The sequence below is a fragment of the Taeniopygia guttata genome, chromosome 2, assembly GCF_048771995.1.
Source record: "Taeniopygia guttata chromosome 2, bTaeGut7.mat, whole genome shotgun sequence".
Classification (NCBI taxonomy): Eukaryota; Metazoa; Chordata; class Aves; order Passeriformes; family Estrildidae; genus Taeniopygia; species Taeniopygia guttata.
The window spans coordinates 21761769-21779509 of record NC_133026.1 but is presented as its reverse complement, the minus strand read 5'-3'; the positions used below and the strand labels follow the sequence as shown (position 1 = coordinate 21779509).

Sequence of the window (17741 nt, the reverse complement as noted above, 5' to 3'; positions counted from 1 at the left end):
ATCTTCACCTGCTTCAGATTATCAGTGGTGACTCTGGTATTGCCAACAGGATTTACTTCTGGTTTTGCTATTAAGAGCAAGCATCAATAATCTCTTTACAGGGTCCAGAGGACTAGCTATGCTAAGAAATAAATTTTGGTATTCATTTTCTAGTCCACCTACATATATTCTGTGTAAGTAAGTTGTACAATTGCTCTGGATCAATTGGTTGCTAAAATTTCCTCTCATTTGTCTCCAAGAGTGGTGATTAGATGCATATAGAGGTTACAGCTAAATCTGAGTGGCAGTAAGCACTTGAAAGAAAATAGCTTATTTTCCAGAATATTTACAAGAGATGAAACATAATGGAAAAAATGAGAGGGATAAAGGGGAGACCATTTCCTGCTCTGATGCAAGTAACATCCAAACTAGTCACGCAAGAAGGATATGAATGCTTGATCACATTTAATTGTAGTTTTATCTTACACTTCACTATTTCAGGAACTTCCCATAATTCTTTACACAATCTAATTGCATGTCTTAAAGTTCTCAGATTCGAAGCATCTAGAGAATGAAACTAGGGCAAGGAAGTGCTTTCTTCCTTTTGTAAGACCGGTATAAGACCAAGTTAGGCTGTGATTTGATGCTCCTGTGGTATCAAATGTCAACATGATCAAAAAGTCCAGCATGATCAGTCTTTATCAGCCCCTTCTTTATCAGCCAATGGCCTAGAGGCCATGGAAAAAGATTCTCCAGCAGGGGAACATGGAGGGATTCGTATTTTTATCCTGTGTCCACATGCCCCACTGTAATTACACTACTTAGAGCAGCTACAATTTTTTCAACATTCCTTCACTCAGAGGCTGCAACAAGAGCTTCACAGACACCATCACCAGCTACATTAGCTGAGTGCATCAGAGCTGAGCCTCATCAGATGTGGGATGAAGGTGCAAACACCCTCACAGGTACATCTGAGAAGCCAAAACCTCAGGGTGTAACTGACTTCCCAGCAATGCTAACAGGAAACCAGCCCTACAGTCACCTCTTGCTTTGTGTCAAGTGTTCTGCAGCTGGACATCGTGCAAGAGCTGCCCATAGGAATGCTGCTGCAGAGCACGGGGCTTACCTGAGTGCATCAATCTCACAAGTTCCTGCAGAACCTCCCTATGTGTGAGTGGTGTTTGCATTGCTAATCCCCACAGGAGTGTGTACGTACACCCCCGTGCACATATACATGGATTGGGAACTGTTTCCTCTCCTTATAGCCACACTATAGCTTACCTGAATAGACACAACAGTTCCGGCCCACAGTCACAGAAACCAATTCAAAAATTGTGCATTAGAAAAATCCTTATGAAGAAAGTTCAAACTGTAATTATATAATATCTAATTATTGCAAATATATACAGATAAAGAAAGGTTTGCTATAAGAAGTGCAGTTTTAGTGACCAAAGACTTAGTTCAGACAAAGACTGTTAGACATTTCTCACAATCACTACCACATATTTTGAAAGTACTCAATTCTCTTCTCTATGAGGAAATCAGAGAGACACAGATGTTCTAGTAACTACCCATCCACATTTATTTTTTCAAATTGTAACATAAATACATTTTAAAAACTGTGGTTTGGGTTTTTTTAAACAAGCTTAAAAAGATAATAAATACATTAAAATAATTAAATATGCTGAGTAAATCTGTTTTGGAAATAGTTAATAGGCTTGCTGTGGCTTGTAATACCAACTGAACATACCCCTGACAAAGGGGACTCCTTAACACTCACTGAAGTGACCAGTAAACAAAACCTGCATCACGACTAGAACTGCTTTTTGCAACCAGTAGCAGCGACCCTCCTAATCTTGTTCTGGGTTACAATGAATAGTCTTCATATTTTAATGACAAACCTCAGATTCTTTTTTTCCCTTTAAGATTCTAAAGCCAGATTCCAATGTGTTCAAAACTTGTCTTAGCAGTGCCTGTTGAGCCTACATGTTCTAGGACTGCATTTAATCATATGCCAAACACACACACCGTTTATCTGATTTACTAACAGTGACCTCTTCCACTGTTCACCCTTATCATTGCAGCAATCCTTATGTGTCTCAATAGCCATGTCCATACATCCCAGGTGGAGGCCACCAGGGCAGCTAAGGAGTGTGTGCCCAGGGATGGAAGCAGGCAGAAGCAAGATACTGGCAGATTTTTGCAATGCTTTAGGGGAAAATGCAATTTTTCTTTAATTTTACTTTCAAGACTGAACCAAAAGCTAGAAAAAACCCACGCCCAGAGAAACTCCAACCAACTAAAAAAAGAAAAAAAAAACAAACCAAAAAACCTACAAAAAATCCTCCAACCCAAGAAAATTATCTCAATAGAAGAAAAACAGTCAAAACACTTGTTCCTAAAATATACTGAACTCACTGAACCAGAAAGCAATCACTAAAGTGTCATTCAAAATGAAGAACAAAGTAATTGCTTCAATCTTCTAAGTCTCAGTCCTAGAATATTATATATTGGTAATTTACAGGCAAAAAATAAATACAGACATGCACATTCAAGATCAACTCTTTAAAATGTTAATTTTGCTCATTTCTGTAATGGCTTTCTGTATTTTCTGGATGTGAATCCAGATCAGAATTAACTATAAATCAATCCAGAAGTAACCAGTAAGATGGAGAAGCTCCTCACCAGACTGTACATGCAATTACATTAACAGAGTAATAAGGAATGTCACCTTTAAAAGGTGACAGTAACACCCTAAGCAACTACTTCCATCATTAAGCTTCCAATTCATATCCCTGTAAAGGAAAGTAATTTTATATCATTTTCCTCATCCATTCCTGCATTACAAGCAGTTCTACCTACCCCTCACAGGAAACAGCCTATAAAGGACAGACAATAGCCTGCAACATAAAAGCACTTTAACTGTAAGAGCACCAAATTTGAGAATATTAAATGGGCAAGAAATGAAAATGCAAAAAATTTATACAAAAATTAATAAAAGTAATATCTGTGGTTGAGATCTCTTATATGACCTTAAGGTACTCTACATTTATTAACAAAGCTGTGCCTCTTTTAATTTCATACTTGTGCCCTCTCGTGACTTAGAGATTCAGAAATTCTGAAAGAAATCAGCTCTGGTAAAGAACTGCATTATTAAAAAAAGTTTTCCCAACTCTCACTTGTGTCTTTCACTCAGATTCTGAGTAAAGCAAATCTGACAGGCTGGCTACTCTGAAAGAAAAATCAAACAAATTATCCAAGTCAATCAGAAACCTGCCAGTCCTGTTGGTTTCCTGTTCATTTGTTTTCCCCCAATGAAAATATACGCATCTGCTTTCTTATTAGCTGAAATACACAATAGAGGTACTTTTAATTTAAGAATAATACATCAGAGTAGTCAAAGAATTTAATACATCTTTGTTACTGTGTTCTCTATTAAAGCAGCAGAAGAAACAGAAAAGGGAAGCAACCAAATACAGGCAAAACATCAGTAATCCATGAGTATTGGGCTACTTACAGTGGAACATCCATTATTTTTAATGTGGTTACTTGGAATGTATCATAGTCAATGATTTTAGGAAATTATCTAAATGCATCGGCATCATGCTTTGCCTAGCAATTCATTTAATCCAAATGTGGGGTCAGAGCCACACCAGACACAATAAAGCAGCATCTTTAAAAAAACCCCAAAACACATGACCAAAGTCAAACTTAGTTTTATTTTTCACATTTATTTACATATACAGAAGCTTTTGTGTTAAAAAACTTGAAAACCAAATAATCTGTACATATAATACAGCAATTTAAGTCTTCATTAATAGAATCTTAAATTTTCAAGTCAATTAAAAAAATCATTATATTAAATAAATCAGCATCAAAATCCAAAAAATGGGGATGAGGATGAAGAGGAAAATAATGACCACAAAACATTTGCATTCTGCCCTTCACATGTATCATTTATGCTTATTGAACATTTGTTCTCAGTGTAACTTGAAAAACCTCCAAATTCTGAGTTTCTTTCACTTGTCTGAAATAACTCCAATAGGGTCTGCAGTGATGAGCTACAAGCACTTCTCTTCTCTTCAGGAACAGACAGTCCATCTGAATTCTTTACACATAACTCCATATTCTGTGTCCGGGTTTCTCTTTTACTCTTTCTCAAATTAAGCTTCACTTTTCTGCGCAGCTTTCCAGACGGTGAACTGTGGGCAGTGCTGGCAGCTGATGCATTAAGTTCTTTGTTTACAGCAGTATCAGATACCTCAGCCTCCAGAACGACATTGTGCTGCATTTGTTGATGATTATCACATAAATCGTGATGTTTCTTGACAAATGTAGGATTGGCATCTGCTTTTTTCAAACACTTTGCTGGTAGAACTACTGAATTATTTAATTTTCTTTTCTGCTGCAGTAAGTTTCTGTCTTTTTCACTAAAATCTGTAACTTGGGTATGAGAATATAAAGCATCCATTCCTTCCTTAAAACACTGCACATTCTTTTTACTTACATCTAGTTCCATTATTTCCTTGCTGAACAGCTCAGAAGCTCGAGACAAGTCCTCTGTGTACACTTTGTCAGTTTTCTGAAGGGGTGGTTGTATGGAATTTGATGATACAGCAGTCTCTTGTAACTTCACAGCACAGGAGTGATCAGTCTTAATATTTCCATTATTAATTCCGAACTTACTTTTTAGTTCTGAACGTTGTGATGGGTGACAATAAAGAACTGAACAGACAGATGCAGAAACAGGGGTAGGTATTGACACAGAATTTGGTCGTACTTCTGCAGGCTGGTGATCCAGTTTGAGGGCCTGCATTGCAGTATCCTTCCAGGAGTAAGTTTTCAAAGCAATGCGTTGCTTTTTCAGTTGCTCTTTCAGCTCATCTGGTCTGGTTATCTTTCCAATAATAGGAGAAAAATATCCTGTGCTACATTTTGTCCTACAATGAAATAGTTTAAAAATATTAACAAACATAAAAAGCCCCACAGAACATAACTCCACATGCAACTGAGTCTAGAAAAGCAATTGAACTGACAAAGGAGCTTTTTTTGACTCCACAAGGAAAGATTTATTTAGAGTAGAAACACACTATTTCTACAGGACCAAAGTGCCTTATAATTTTGATGTTTTCTTACTGATTTCTACAGCTCATGATGTTTTAAAAACACACAAAGCAGTCTATTATTTCATAAAATCTCAATTTAGAGTGGCATTAGGAACAAAATAAATTAATTACTATAATGCAATGACTATAAATACTTACAAATATTCTGTGATATTTACACACAAAATTAACATGATCTTCTTGACAGGATTTCAAGCCTAACAACTCTGAGTATTTTGAAACCACGAAAGAAATAAAGGCTTGCTTTCATTAGTCTATCAGTTGTTTGATTCTATTTCCATTTCCTTTGATTTCATTAAGAATACCTTTATTTCTTCATTACTTGCCTTTTTTTCGTAAATAAACAAGGAAGTTATTCCTTATCTCCTAACTCATTTGCAAAAAATCAGAGCAACCTTGAATAATGTTCCTGCTTTACATAACAAAGACCCTGGTGCCTACAGTCCGAGACACCAAACAAGCCTTTCTTGCCTCTCAAGCTCTTGAGCACAAAGAAAGGAACATTTGCTTCTCTGTCCTGCACAGGCAGCACAGAAGCAAAGAGGTTTAGAGTACAGGTAGAAGTTCTTCCACAGGTAAGGAGATCAGATTGATTAATTTGCTGTCCTTAGACTACTAAGTATGACAGAAATCATTCAGAACAAGATGTCCAGACATAGACATTGCTCTCTTTCTGTTAGCAATATTTCAGTGCAGCAGATTTTGTGTTAGAGGAGCTGAAGATAAGTAGGACAACTTGTGGCAACTTTCAGTCTCAACTTTCTCTGATGTCATCTGCACTTTTGATTTTTTTTTCCCATGTTCTGCTTTACAGAACTGATTTGCCACATACAACCTCACAGATATTGTCCATTATTTATTTCAGCCTTAAAAACATGAATTAATCCTCTTCTACTCAGATCAGAAATTTCAAAACTATCTTTATGTTCAATGTCCTGACTCATAGAGTCTTTAGAATTTACAAGAAGTAACTCACCTTTTTATTTTTCCTGTATCATCATCTTTGTATGGAACAAACTCATAAACTAACTTTGAGATTATATCATCAACAACTTTATACTGTGTGCTTTGTGCAAAATTTTGGTGCCGCTCACTTTCAAGATGCTGCAATAAAGAAAAAACATTAAATAAGTCTAATATTACAGATATGAATACACAAGTCAACAGCACAAGGAGCCAAGTAAATATCATTAATTTACTACCAGCATCACTAAGACATGAATTACTAGTACCTACAGCTGTCAGAGATAGGTTTTAGTTAATTGCTGCTTCTAACATAGGAAAAAATATTACTTTGCTGGTTTTTCAGAAAAATACTTTAAAGCAAAAAAATACAGAGAAACCTCTGGTGATACCGCATTAAAGAGATATGAAGGTATCAAAGCATATATTTGACATTTCACATACTGTTTGGAGATCTTCATATTTCTTCCCACAACATTCACAATATCCTCTCTTTTTTTTGTCCTTCTGAGGAAACTGAGCAGGCATTCCACAATCCTTGTCACTGTTTATTTTGTTTCTGTTAAGAGAATATTAGTAAGTTTTAAACATGGAACTGAGTGCTCAACTTACTCTTCACAGTTATGTTCATTCTTACTCACTTAAAAAAACACCCTCCAAACAAACCTTTATTTCCCCTTAAACTACTTACCTTATTTTAGTCAATGCTCAAAAAAAAAAACAAAAAAAAAAACCCAAAACCTGAAGAGTTATGCATAGATTTAAAATGAAACAACAAAACCCAGAAACATTTATTGCAAGAAGACAGGCAGACCCAGTGGAATTATATTAAGCATAGAACATCCAGGTTAGTATAGACGTACTAGTATCATTGACTAAGATTAAATAATACAAAATTGCTAAACAAATAAAAATCAAAGGACATTTAGAAGTCTCTGTGCACAGCTGATAAAACCCAAACTAGAAACAGCAAAAAAAAAAAAAAAAAATTTAACACCCACCATTGGTTGCACATAATTTTGAATATGCTGACCAAATGCCATTTTGTCCTGTTTTTCTAGGTAAAGGCTAAGCGGGAATGCAAAAAAATGAACCTAAAGTTCTTCCTGGACATTAAAACTTAAAGAGGTTTTCAACAGCTTCTCCACCATCTTCAGAATGCTCATCTGGGAAGAGCAACTGCTTGCTACAATCCACTATTAAACCACCTACAGCTGATATGCCAGCAGTAAAGCAAAATCATCAATCTCTACTTCCTTTTGACTTTGAAGGAATAATTCCATCTCCTCGTTTAGCCAAAAATCACTGACAGATTTTACCAAGTATCTGCACAGACGTAAGGTCAGACTTTACATCTAAAAACCTGTCTTGAAAAATCACTAGCTTACAAAACAATAGCAATGTATTGTTGACACCCTGCCCCAGCATTTCTTGGGTTCCCCAGGACAGGGCACTCTAATGTGTGCTATAACTGTTACACCGGCCTTCACACCTTCCCTCTGGAAAACAGTAAACCTCACAGAGAACCAGTAAAGTGGGATAGAAGCAATAGATGGATCATCTGAAGACTGAGTAAATCTGCAGGCCTTGCCCAATGCAGAAGCAAGCAGAACTAACAACTTCACTTCAACAACTTTTTTTCCCAGTTAAAGACAAAACAAGTGAATATTCCCCTCTCTCTCTGTCCCCCAAAACTGACATTGGTCACGTTCACTTCCTGAGTATGAAACATTTTCCCACCCAAAACATCTCTTAGATATGTGCCCATGTGAAATATTAATTAGGAATTATATATTATATATAATTATATATAATATATATAATTCAGACATAAATCCTGAAATTTTTGATCTATCCTATTCCTTAATCCATCTAAACAAAAACTGCCTTTTTGGCTTTTTAACGCTTTAAAAAGAATGGGCCTTTCCAACATCCTCTGAAGAGACACAATCATAAATTGCCTTATTAATACAGCAGTAACCTCTGCAATATATGTTTTTTACCTTTTCACTGCTGCCTTCCTTGCAATTTAAAAAAAGAAAATAAAAAAGCTTCATGGCAATATCAGCTGAAACCTCCAGCACTGTATTATGGTCAAGACTGTACAGAACTGTGGAGAAGCCATTCATAAAGAAAACAGGTATCACAGCTAAATAAGTCTTCAGCCTCAAAGACAGGAAAGTAGCAACTTACTAAATACAGTAAGTTCCACATATAGCAAAGCTACCCTCCACCTAAATATATTCAGTCTCTCACATTAATTAGTTTTAGTAGTCAATGAAAAAAGCTAGGTAGAAAAAAAAATTTTAAACCCCACTGATTCACAAAAGACAGTTAATTTAGACTCTTAAGTAGTTTCGAATCATGAAACTGATTTGCTGAAGTTCTAACTGCATCTCTAGTGCTCAAATCGAACCCGAATGCCAAAATGTATTACATAAACACTTGCTGTAAAGCCAGCTGCAATTCCGCTGGGCAGCTGGCATCCACTTTTCATCTTTGAAGAGTTGAAGCAGTATTAGCAGTCTAATTTCTATAAATTATTAACAATATACACTCTTTATCAACAATGGTTAGGCACTGTAATTGAGTATCACTGCTTTCAAAAGTTCAACTACTTATTTCAGCACTACATGGACAAATACAAAAGAAGTCTTAAAAAACCCATTTTCTGTGAAATACTTACTGAACAGCATCCAAGATGAGGACAAAGAAGAAACCAGTAGCAGAAAGGAAAAAAATATCTTATGCTGACCCACAGTGAAAGGAGAAGGCCACATTTTTGGATGTATGCATCTGTATGCCCAAAAAAAGGACTAAAGACAGGATAAAGAGGGTACAGATAGACACCAACAGTGCAGTAGATAGATAACATGGATGAGACATGGCTATAGTATTAAATAGCACAGAAAATTAGAAGTTGAGAAATTAATTTAGAATACAGTTAGTCATGGAATAATTCAGAGACCAACCCTCTCCTCTACCCACACCTCAGTAAAATAAAATGTTCAACAAACCTTTCCTTAGACTGAGTTTGCTTTTGACCAGGATACTTCTTATCCACCTCAAATGGACTATATGGCTTTGGAACACAATAGCTCAGAAATGGAAAACTCGGTAACTGCAGATAAAACGGTCGGTACTGGCTGTATTAACATAAAACAAGTGAGTGAGAACCATCAAAAATGGAAAAAGGGCCTAATTGCATACATTACTCCAGGTCCAAAATCTTGAAAAAGTGTTTATCCTTTACACATGACATACACAGAATGCTAGACAGATAAATATCTTAAATCATTCATTTCTTCCTTGATACTTTCCTTCAGTTCCCATAGCTGTCTTACACATTCCTTGTGATATGACTTGTGTGCCTATTAATTGTTGTGAGTTGGGTAACCAATAAACCCAAGAACAATTTGGACAACAGTGCCTTTGTGCTCCTGAGAAGTAGCTACAGCAGTTCCCAACATCCAGTGCTTTTTAAAAGAAATTATTTTATAATTTTCTTTTAAAAAAAATACCCACTACTCATAATATAAAAACTTTTTAATTTTTCAGAAAAACAATATTCCTGTACATCACTGGATTTTCAGAGATACCAGAACTAGCAACCACACCAGTGATCTGAATAGGTTAAGAACTTCCAAAATAGGACACGTCAAAAGTACACATACTGAATAATCAGTTGACTGAAATGCTGATGGCAGAGTACAGTCTGATTTTTTCCCCACATTACTATTATAAGCAACCCAGGCAAAACTACAAGAGCAGTCTCGAAACTATAATACAACAGTGAAGCATCACTTCTGCTTCTGAACTGTTACCTTTGTTGCACAAACATTAAAAAACATTATGTTACATAAATATTTAGAAGTGTTTCAAGTGTTTTCACTACACTGTGAAATTCACATATATTTATATATTAATTTCTTATCCTTACAACTCTGTTGGTCCAGTTCTCCCCACTATCCCCATGTCCCTCATACCTATTGCACCAACTCACAGTGTACAACCAGGTATAGATCTCTTGCTTAAGATCAGGAAAAGTGTCAGAGAAATCATGTCAAAGAGTTTAGTGCTTATAAACAACACCATAACTCAGAAGTTAGTTAGGAATTTAAAGGTGCAAATTATGCCGTGCAGAACCAAACTTTTTTTATGATTCACTGCTCTCTAAACTTCTAGTTAAATGGCATTTTCTTACACAACAAAGACTGACTGATTATAGGACCAGAAATATATGAAATTTTTCAAGGCTGAAAGTATCAAATCTCATGCTACTGTGGATACTGAAACCAGATTATGAGCTTGTAATTTTTCCTTTTAAAAATAAATGATTGAACAGGAAATTAAATCTAGTTTCAATGAATTATTTTAACTAACAACTTCACTTTCCTTACATCTAAAGAGTCACAGCAGGAGATGAATGTAACCGAGTTGTACAGGAGTGGAATTCAGTATGCAAAGTTTTGGACTACAAGACTTGGATTTAAGGAAAGATGTAAGTAAAGGTTCATGATTCCCTTTCATTCCTTGGTAGGAAATAACCCAAAGAACCCATTCTCATGATCTACAAACTGGAGTTACCTGTTAACTTGCCACTTCCTTTACCTACTGCAAACATTCCCTACTATACTACTACTTGTTCAATTTCATTTGGTGGCTAAAGACATTTGTATTTCATTTTAAGAGGGCAGTACACTTGACATCTGAAGTCAGGAAGCTGAAAGGAATTGAGATTTAAGGACACACTTCCTCAAGTAATCCTGATTTACTCAGTTTGAGAACCACATTACTAAATGCATGAAGAGAACACTTACCGACTCCTATCTTCTACCCTGATAAATGGACTTTTCAGTCTACCTGCTCAAAGGGGGAGAAAAGGAAATCAATAGAAAAATACTTTTCATCATTTATCAAGTTGCTCCAGTAGCTTAATAAATAAGCAGCCTTTATTTTAGAACTCATTATGTACAGGTTTTGACAAATTCTTGATTTCCACAAAGTTTCTCTACATGCTTCTCTTGGACATACAAATTGAAGTACAGCACTACATTTGACCACAGGAGAACTGTAGCATATTTTTAAGCATTCAGAAAATAAATCAAGCCAGAAACCTCTACAATTATTGAAGTACTTACTTTTTGACTTTTGAGCAGTAACATGCTTTCCCTATTGAAAAAAGAGAGATGGTATAAAATCCCTGTGAGTATTATTCTGCACTGTACTTGAAGATTTACCTGTACATAATTTAAGTTATGAGAGTCTCCCTATGTTAATCATGACTTCATATATTCATGATGAATTTTCAGGAAAATAAGTTCATTAGTACTTTGAAAAAAGGCAACATGTTTCCTAAAGAACTATTTCTTTCTACACTGAAAGAAGTACTCTCCTTAAGATGCCTCAATTTATTTTTTCTAAAAAACAAAGAAACCCAGAAAGGTAAATTTATACACTTACTTTCACCACCCTGAAAATACCTTGCCATGGTTGAAAGTTCAGTCTTTAACACAGACAACATTTTTACAACATTTTGTAAACCCCAATTAACTGCAAGCTGCAAAATGACACCAAAACCTGTAGAACAGCAAGTATCTCCAACTAAAACAATTATTTTCATTTGAATGGGTTTACACAGGCTGAATCTTTCACAGTTTTTAGCAATGAAGACTAAAATTTAGAGGAATATTTTGTCTTCAGAAAAAAGGGAAGTCTACATTCAAGCATCAGCTGTTAAATGTAATTGATTCTGGTAAAAGTACAAACCCATTTTATACTATTTGCAAAAACACCTCACCTGTTATCCACTAACACAGTGATGATTTGGCAGAGGATTTTATGTGGCCTCAAGAACTAGCCAATACGACATTCCAAAACAACGTAACACACGCTGGATAAGTTTGGTTCCATTTCTTTTATTTATCTAGCCTCATGGCTAAACAAGACAATTGTGCAAATTACAGAGCAACTGCAGATGGAGCACACAAGAGCTACAAGCTTTTAACATCTCACTACATCATAGACTAAAAACTTGAGAAAAGGGGATTTTCACTCGCCAACTCCACAATTTGGCAAATTAGCTTCAAGATACCTTATGCTCATTCTCTATTAAGAGTTGCAGATTCCTTATAGAGACAGCTCCTTCAGGATATATAATTATGATTTTTTTAAATGGCCCATCAAAATGAAAGAATTACTAATCACTGTGTCCTGGGGAAAATTATACAAGGCAAGTTAGCTGCCATCTACATCTTACTAAAACAACAATACATTTTATGAATTACTTTTGAGGCAGCCATAATGGAAATTTCAGACAGTTCTGCACATCTGACCCTTAGATATCCTTTGCAAGAGCACAGCTCGACACACTATGGAATCAATACTACTATTGAATTTATTTTTAAATAATGTTGAAATATACAACATACACAGTATTATCAAAGATGGTTTTTAAATCAATTCACAAGACATACTAGTCTGTGAAAACCTGAAAATGAGCAATCCCTTACTAAAATAAAATCTACAAGCTTCACAGTAGGCACTCCTCAGTACTTTAGTACTCAGCACTTTTAGTACTTAGTGTTTTCTCAGCTAATGAAACAAATGGAATTTTATGTAAATGGCAGAGAGGTACTTACCACATCTTTAGAAGAACTGTCTGCTCTTTTGATTAGATAGAGCTCCCTTTTCTTTTGGTCAATGCAATTCTTCAGATCTGGCAAAAAGTGGGAGAATTATACTCATTTGACTCAATTTTGTATGTTTGACATAACTTGTATTATTTGAAATTCAACAAAAGAACTGTTGAACGAATGCTACACATTAAAGTCAGACTTCATGTAACAAAAATATTTACCATCAATATGAAGTATCTTCACTCCCCAACTCAAAGCATTGGATAGTATACTACCAGAGGGGATTAAGTCCTGCAAGCAATAAATGACATTAATAATCTTAAACAATACACAGTAATCACTTAAAATAATTAAAAATATAACATGTAATATGAAAGCTGAGATTAAAATGCAGGTGCTTTGCTTCTAGCCAAAAGAATACCACTCTCCTAGACCCCTCTTCAGTCTCTCTCTGTATTACAGCACCTCACCATCAAAAGAATGCATTTAACTTTGACAAACCCAAAACTGTTTTTAATTGTCACATTTTATAGTATGATCTGAAGACTGAACATATACATTAACTTCATGAGCACCTCTCAAATGCTAGTTATATTAGCAATCCTAAAAAATGTTACTATTTGTCCGAAGACTCCAGACTCCTAGACTTTCAATTCTTCAGGAAGTACCCAGAAGACACACCTGGCACTTCACTTAGGACAATCCCTCAACTTCTGCCTGAGTATTCCGTGACTGACTTCTCTCTAGAACTACTAAAACCACTTATGCTACTGCTTGTTTTCTAGAAAAACAAACCACCAAGGCTCTGAAGCACAAGTTTGTTGATTATTTGGCTTACCTGTTCTTTGATTGCTTTTTCAACCAAGGACTTTCCTCTGCTCATACGTACCTACATTAAAACAGAAACACATTTGTAGCGAAGAGAGAATTTACATTGCTCTTAGCAAATACACATGTAAGCTACAAGGGTCTCCTTTTTTTCATTCTACTGCTAATTTTTCAGTAATGTGTATCTTTCTCATAGGGTTACAGTTGATACACTTAAAGGGAAAAAACCCCAACAAGTAATCATTTTCAGCCAAAGAAGGCCACTGCAATGATAGTGCTGGAACAAAGCAGATGGTGGGAATAAGCAGCCAATGACACAGACACCAAAAGATGAGGTTACATCAGCTAGGCTTGTGAAAATCATAGTCATGAATATAATCACCGCTTCTGTCTTATTCCCTGCTTTTCAACCACCACTGCAGTTCCTTTTTCTACTTTTTGCTGTTTATTCATAATGAGCTGCCTTTACCTATCCAGGTTGTTTGCAAAATGAGGTGACCTCACCCATGCAATACAACGACCAGCCTGCAGCCTGGTCAAGTTTCTAAATAAGCACCATATATATAGTACAGTTAATGATTTTCAACTGTATTTTGAAAGGACACAAGACTTGCCCATGTAAGAAACTTCACATAAACCTGCAGAAATTCAGATACTAACTGTTGCAATTAATGTGATCCCCTAAGAAATAAATTTAATATTCATAATGCTCAATTTTAATGATCTCCTACTACTATCAGTGTTTCTGCATTAACAACATCAAATCAGCCAGTTTTTAGTAAGCTGTGTTGCTAAAGAGACAGGAATCACTGGATGTCATCACGTGCCTGATCCAGCTGTCAAACATGACATCAATGTTGCAAGTCAGGCATAGTAAATGAGAACATATTTTAGTGTACTCTTTTTATTTGCAAGAACGGATCCTTTCTAAAATAAGGTCCGAAAAATGTGCTGAATTAGTTTGAGTTAGTTAAGTTTAACAAGTTAGCCTGCATAAATTTAAAAGAATGTTTGCAAGAAAAAACCCTTATTCACCCAAGGAACTGCTGCCACCTTTAGGAAACAAAATAGAAGAAAAATTTTTAAGAGCATATCCCATGGATCACACCTGATTTGCAGCATTATTACTAAGAAACTTACTGTATCTACTATCTTAAATGAACTTCCATCATGTCGATCTTTTCGGTTGCTAGGATGAGGTGAACCATTTCCTCCATTAGATGCAGATTCTGGACTAGGAACAGGAGAAATCTGGCCAAGAGTTGGTGCAAATTTTGCCTCCTTTTTATTAGTCACCAGATAGTTGATATCTTTACTAAGAAAACTCTCCACTCTCTAAATATAAAGACAGAAACCAAGTAATTATTTCAGGACAGTAGATCAGTAACTCAATTTTACATGGAATATTTTAATGGAAAGCGATCAAATTTCTAAAACAATTAAGTTCAAACACACTGAGTTAACAAAAAAATATTTTCTAAATATCTGGATGACAATGACAATTAAGTTGTACTATCATCTTACCAGCCACAAATTCTAATTTCAATTTCTTAATTTTGTAATTAAAAGAGCTTTGCTTTGTTATGATTATTAGAATTTTTTACTACCTACCTATACATTCCAATTACAAGAATGCAAACACTGCATTAAGGAATAACATTAACTCAAGGAAATTACTCTAATTTTAGGTAACAAGAATTACACGGAAGTGTTCAGCTAAACATACAGGCAGGTATTTGCAAATGTAATTTACAGTCTGCAAGAAGCTATAAATTTACTGAGTTTAGAACAAGCAGAAAAAATAAAATTTCAGGATAGCTACCATGTTTCACACCTACGGTTTTCATAACATTTCTCCAAAAAGTAAAGTCTTAAGTAGATTCATATTCTTATACTCAGCAATATAAAAATGCCATCATTCTGAGTTCACCCTTCAATTTTGCTCCTTCAGTCTCTTTCATTGCCAACTTCATTTTTGCTATCTGCCTTGTTATTTCATGTCAGATTGTATAGTTTGAGGTATTTTCCTCTTTTCCACTAATCAGTGTGGAAAGCACAAATCACACAACTTGAAACTGTGCCTTTTAATTCTGTTCTGTGCATCTTTTACAGAACCAGGATATACAGAGAGAGGCATTGCTAAGTGCCCTCCACACAAGCATCCTGTACTTGCTTGTATCAGAGTTCCTTCCATATAGAAAGGAGAATTAGGGAAAAAATTAGTAAGATGCTTATAAAACTTATTGTTTAAGTAAGAGTATTCAAAAACACTCACTAAGATACTCTGCGCAAAATGCTTTTAGTGAAGTTGCTGACTTACAGAAAACAGACACAAAACTATTCCTTTAACCTCTTCCAGGTTCAGCTAAACACTGTTAGTTGCAACATGTAAACATATAGTCAGAAGCAGCAGAAGAAAAATCACCTCAAACAATGAAACCTAATAAATTTGGATAAAAATTTAAGCCAGGTGAGTAATCAACTGAAAACAAAACTTACTAATAAGAACTTTTGTTCCTATCAGGAAAGCAGCTTCTCTTTAAAACCCACAGAATAATTTGTTGATAAGCTCATTATATGGACTAAAGTTTAAGACAAACATAGAAAAATAAGACCCTATCTCAGATAACTACAAATAACATTAAAATGCAGTTACAAAGAACACAAAAAAGGCATTCCACATGTGCACATTTCCTTCTAGGATCATACACAACTCTATTATTAACTTACCCCTCCCAGCTCTTTGAGGTCCTTTCCTAACTTTTCAGAGATCACATTTGATGGGATATCGAGGTAAAACACTTTCCCAGTGAGTGGCTTAAATTTGAGTTTCTCTGGTTTTTCTGTGTCTTTTTTCACATTCTTCAGGGAAGATCTTATCTTTTCTGTTTTTGCTTGTATTCCATCTGCTGGGGAAAGCAGAAAAAAAAAACCAAAACAGGCAGTTTAAACAGAATTGGATGTTGGTTTTATTTTTGGAAGGGAAAATTCCTAAATTAAGGAAATGGATGGAGCAAGCTTCCATAGAAAGGCTTGGGCTGGAATGGACCTTAGAGATCATCTAGTTTCAACCTCCCTGCCATAAGCAGGGACACCTTTCACTAGATCACGTTGCTCAAAGCACAATTCCACATATTGGCTTTACATTGGTTGTTCTTCCTCCATGACTTACTCCTAGCTGCTTCTCTTCTGGAGAAGCTCAAGACAATGAGAGCTGCTACAGGAAGTGAGCAGGCCTCTTCTGGAGACAAAATGGCAAAAGGCAAAACAGTCCCTCTGTTCAAAGTATTCCTTCCCTCCCTGATACAGTCCCAGGTAGGAAAGAGAGCAGAACCACTACTCATGCTGCAAAATCCTCTAAGGCATATGAGCACACTAAAAAACGCAGAAACAGCAGTCAGTTTTGTACGGTGTGGAAGACAAAAAAACTAGAGAAATAAGAAAATTAGGAGACATAGGTTGGTGCAACTGATCCAGAATCTGAACAGAAAGGATGGATGATGAGCAAGTGTGCAAGGACAATTCCGTAGATGATCACGGATAAAATACAGTGTTAAACTCACCACACACATGCCAGAGCCGTTTAGAAACTAACTGGAATTAATATTGGAGCATGCAGATTAAACGGCTCAGGGATAATCAGAAGTTCGGAGCGCATTAGCAAAACTGCAACAGCAATGAAGAGTCTCTTCATTGCTATGGGGGGTGCGTTCTCACCCCCTGGGCCTAAGGAGCCCTTCACACAAGTACCAGCGATCCCAGCCCGGGGGGGAGCAGCTCGCCCAGCAGCGGTCCGGCCATTTCCCACACCCCAGGAACACGCTTTTACGTGTAACTCCCCAGGGCACGCTAGGGCCTTTCCAGCCGCCCCCGCTCGCAGCGCCAGCACGAGGCGGCTGCGGCGCCTCACAGCCCCAGCCGGGATGGCGGCCCCGGCTAAGCAAGGCCTGGCCGGCGGCAGCTCCCCGCGCTGCCCGCAGCCCCCCGCCGCTTACGGGGACGCGCTCCTTTGTCGGCGGCCTCGGCAGCGTTCGGCTTCATCTTCCCGCGGAGTCACATCGCGCCCCTCCGGCATCGGCACCTCCGCTCCGCGCCGCCTTCCCGCCTCCGCCGCGGCGGCCCCGGCGCCCTCACCAACCGCCCGCGCGGCCGGCCCGTCCCGCCCAGGGGCGGGCGGATTGCAGGGCGGGCAGGGAGGCGGGGAAGG

The 17741-nt window shown here is 36.8% G+C and overlaps 1 protein-coding gene across 3 annotated transcripts; it reads right to left on the bottom strand.

Annotated features, from left to right (window-relative positions):
• Nucleotides 1–3679: 3679 nt before the first annotated feature.
• On the bottom strand, nucleotides 3680–17726 carry DBF4 (DBF4-CDC7 kinase regulatory subunit). Of its 3 annotated transcripts, none has more exons than XM_012571517.5 (12): nucleotides 17530–17726; nucleotides 16265–16443; nucleotides 14675–14869; nucleotides 13545–13595; nucleotides 12928–12997; nucleotides 12710–12786; nucleotides 11210–11240; nucleotides 10889–10934; nucleotides 9086–9214; nucleotides 6513–6627; nucleotides 6082–6209; nucleotides 3680–4919 (listed from the first exon to the last, which is right to left on the bottom strand). In XM_012571517.5, exons 1-12 carry the CDS (start codon nucleotides 17573–17575, stop codon nucleotides 3854–3856), a joined length of 2133 nt encoding a protein of 710 aa, XP_012426971.5. In that variant the 5' UTR covers nucleotides 17576–17726; the 3' UTR covers nucleotides 3680–3853. The 3 variants fall into 3 exon arrangements, with proteins under 3 accessions (XP_012426971.5, XP_030120496.4, XP_012426972.5); XM_030264636.4 differs by having other exon boundaries at nucleotides 16265–16440; XM_012571518.5 differs by having other exon boundaries at nucleotides 10889–10931; nucleotides 17530–17725.
• Nucleotides 17727–17741: the final 15 nt, after the last annotated feature.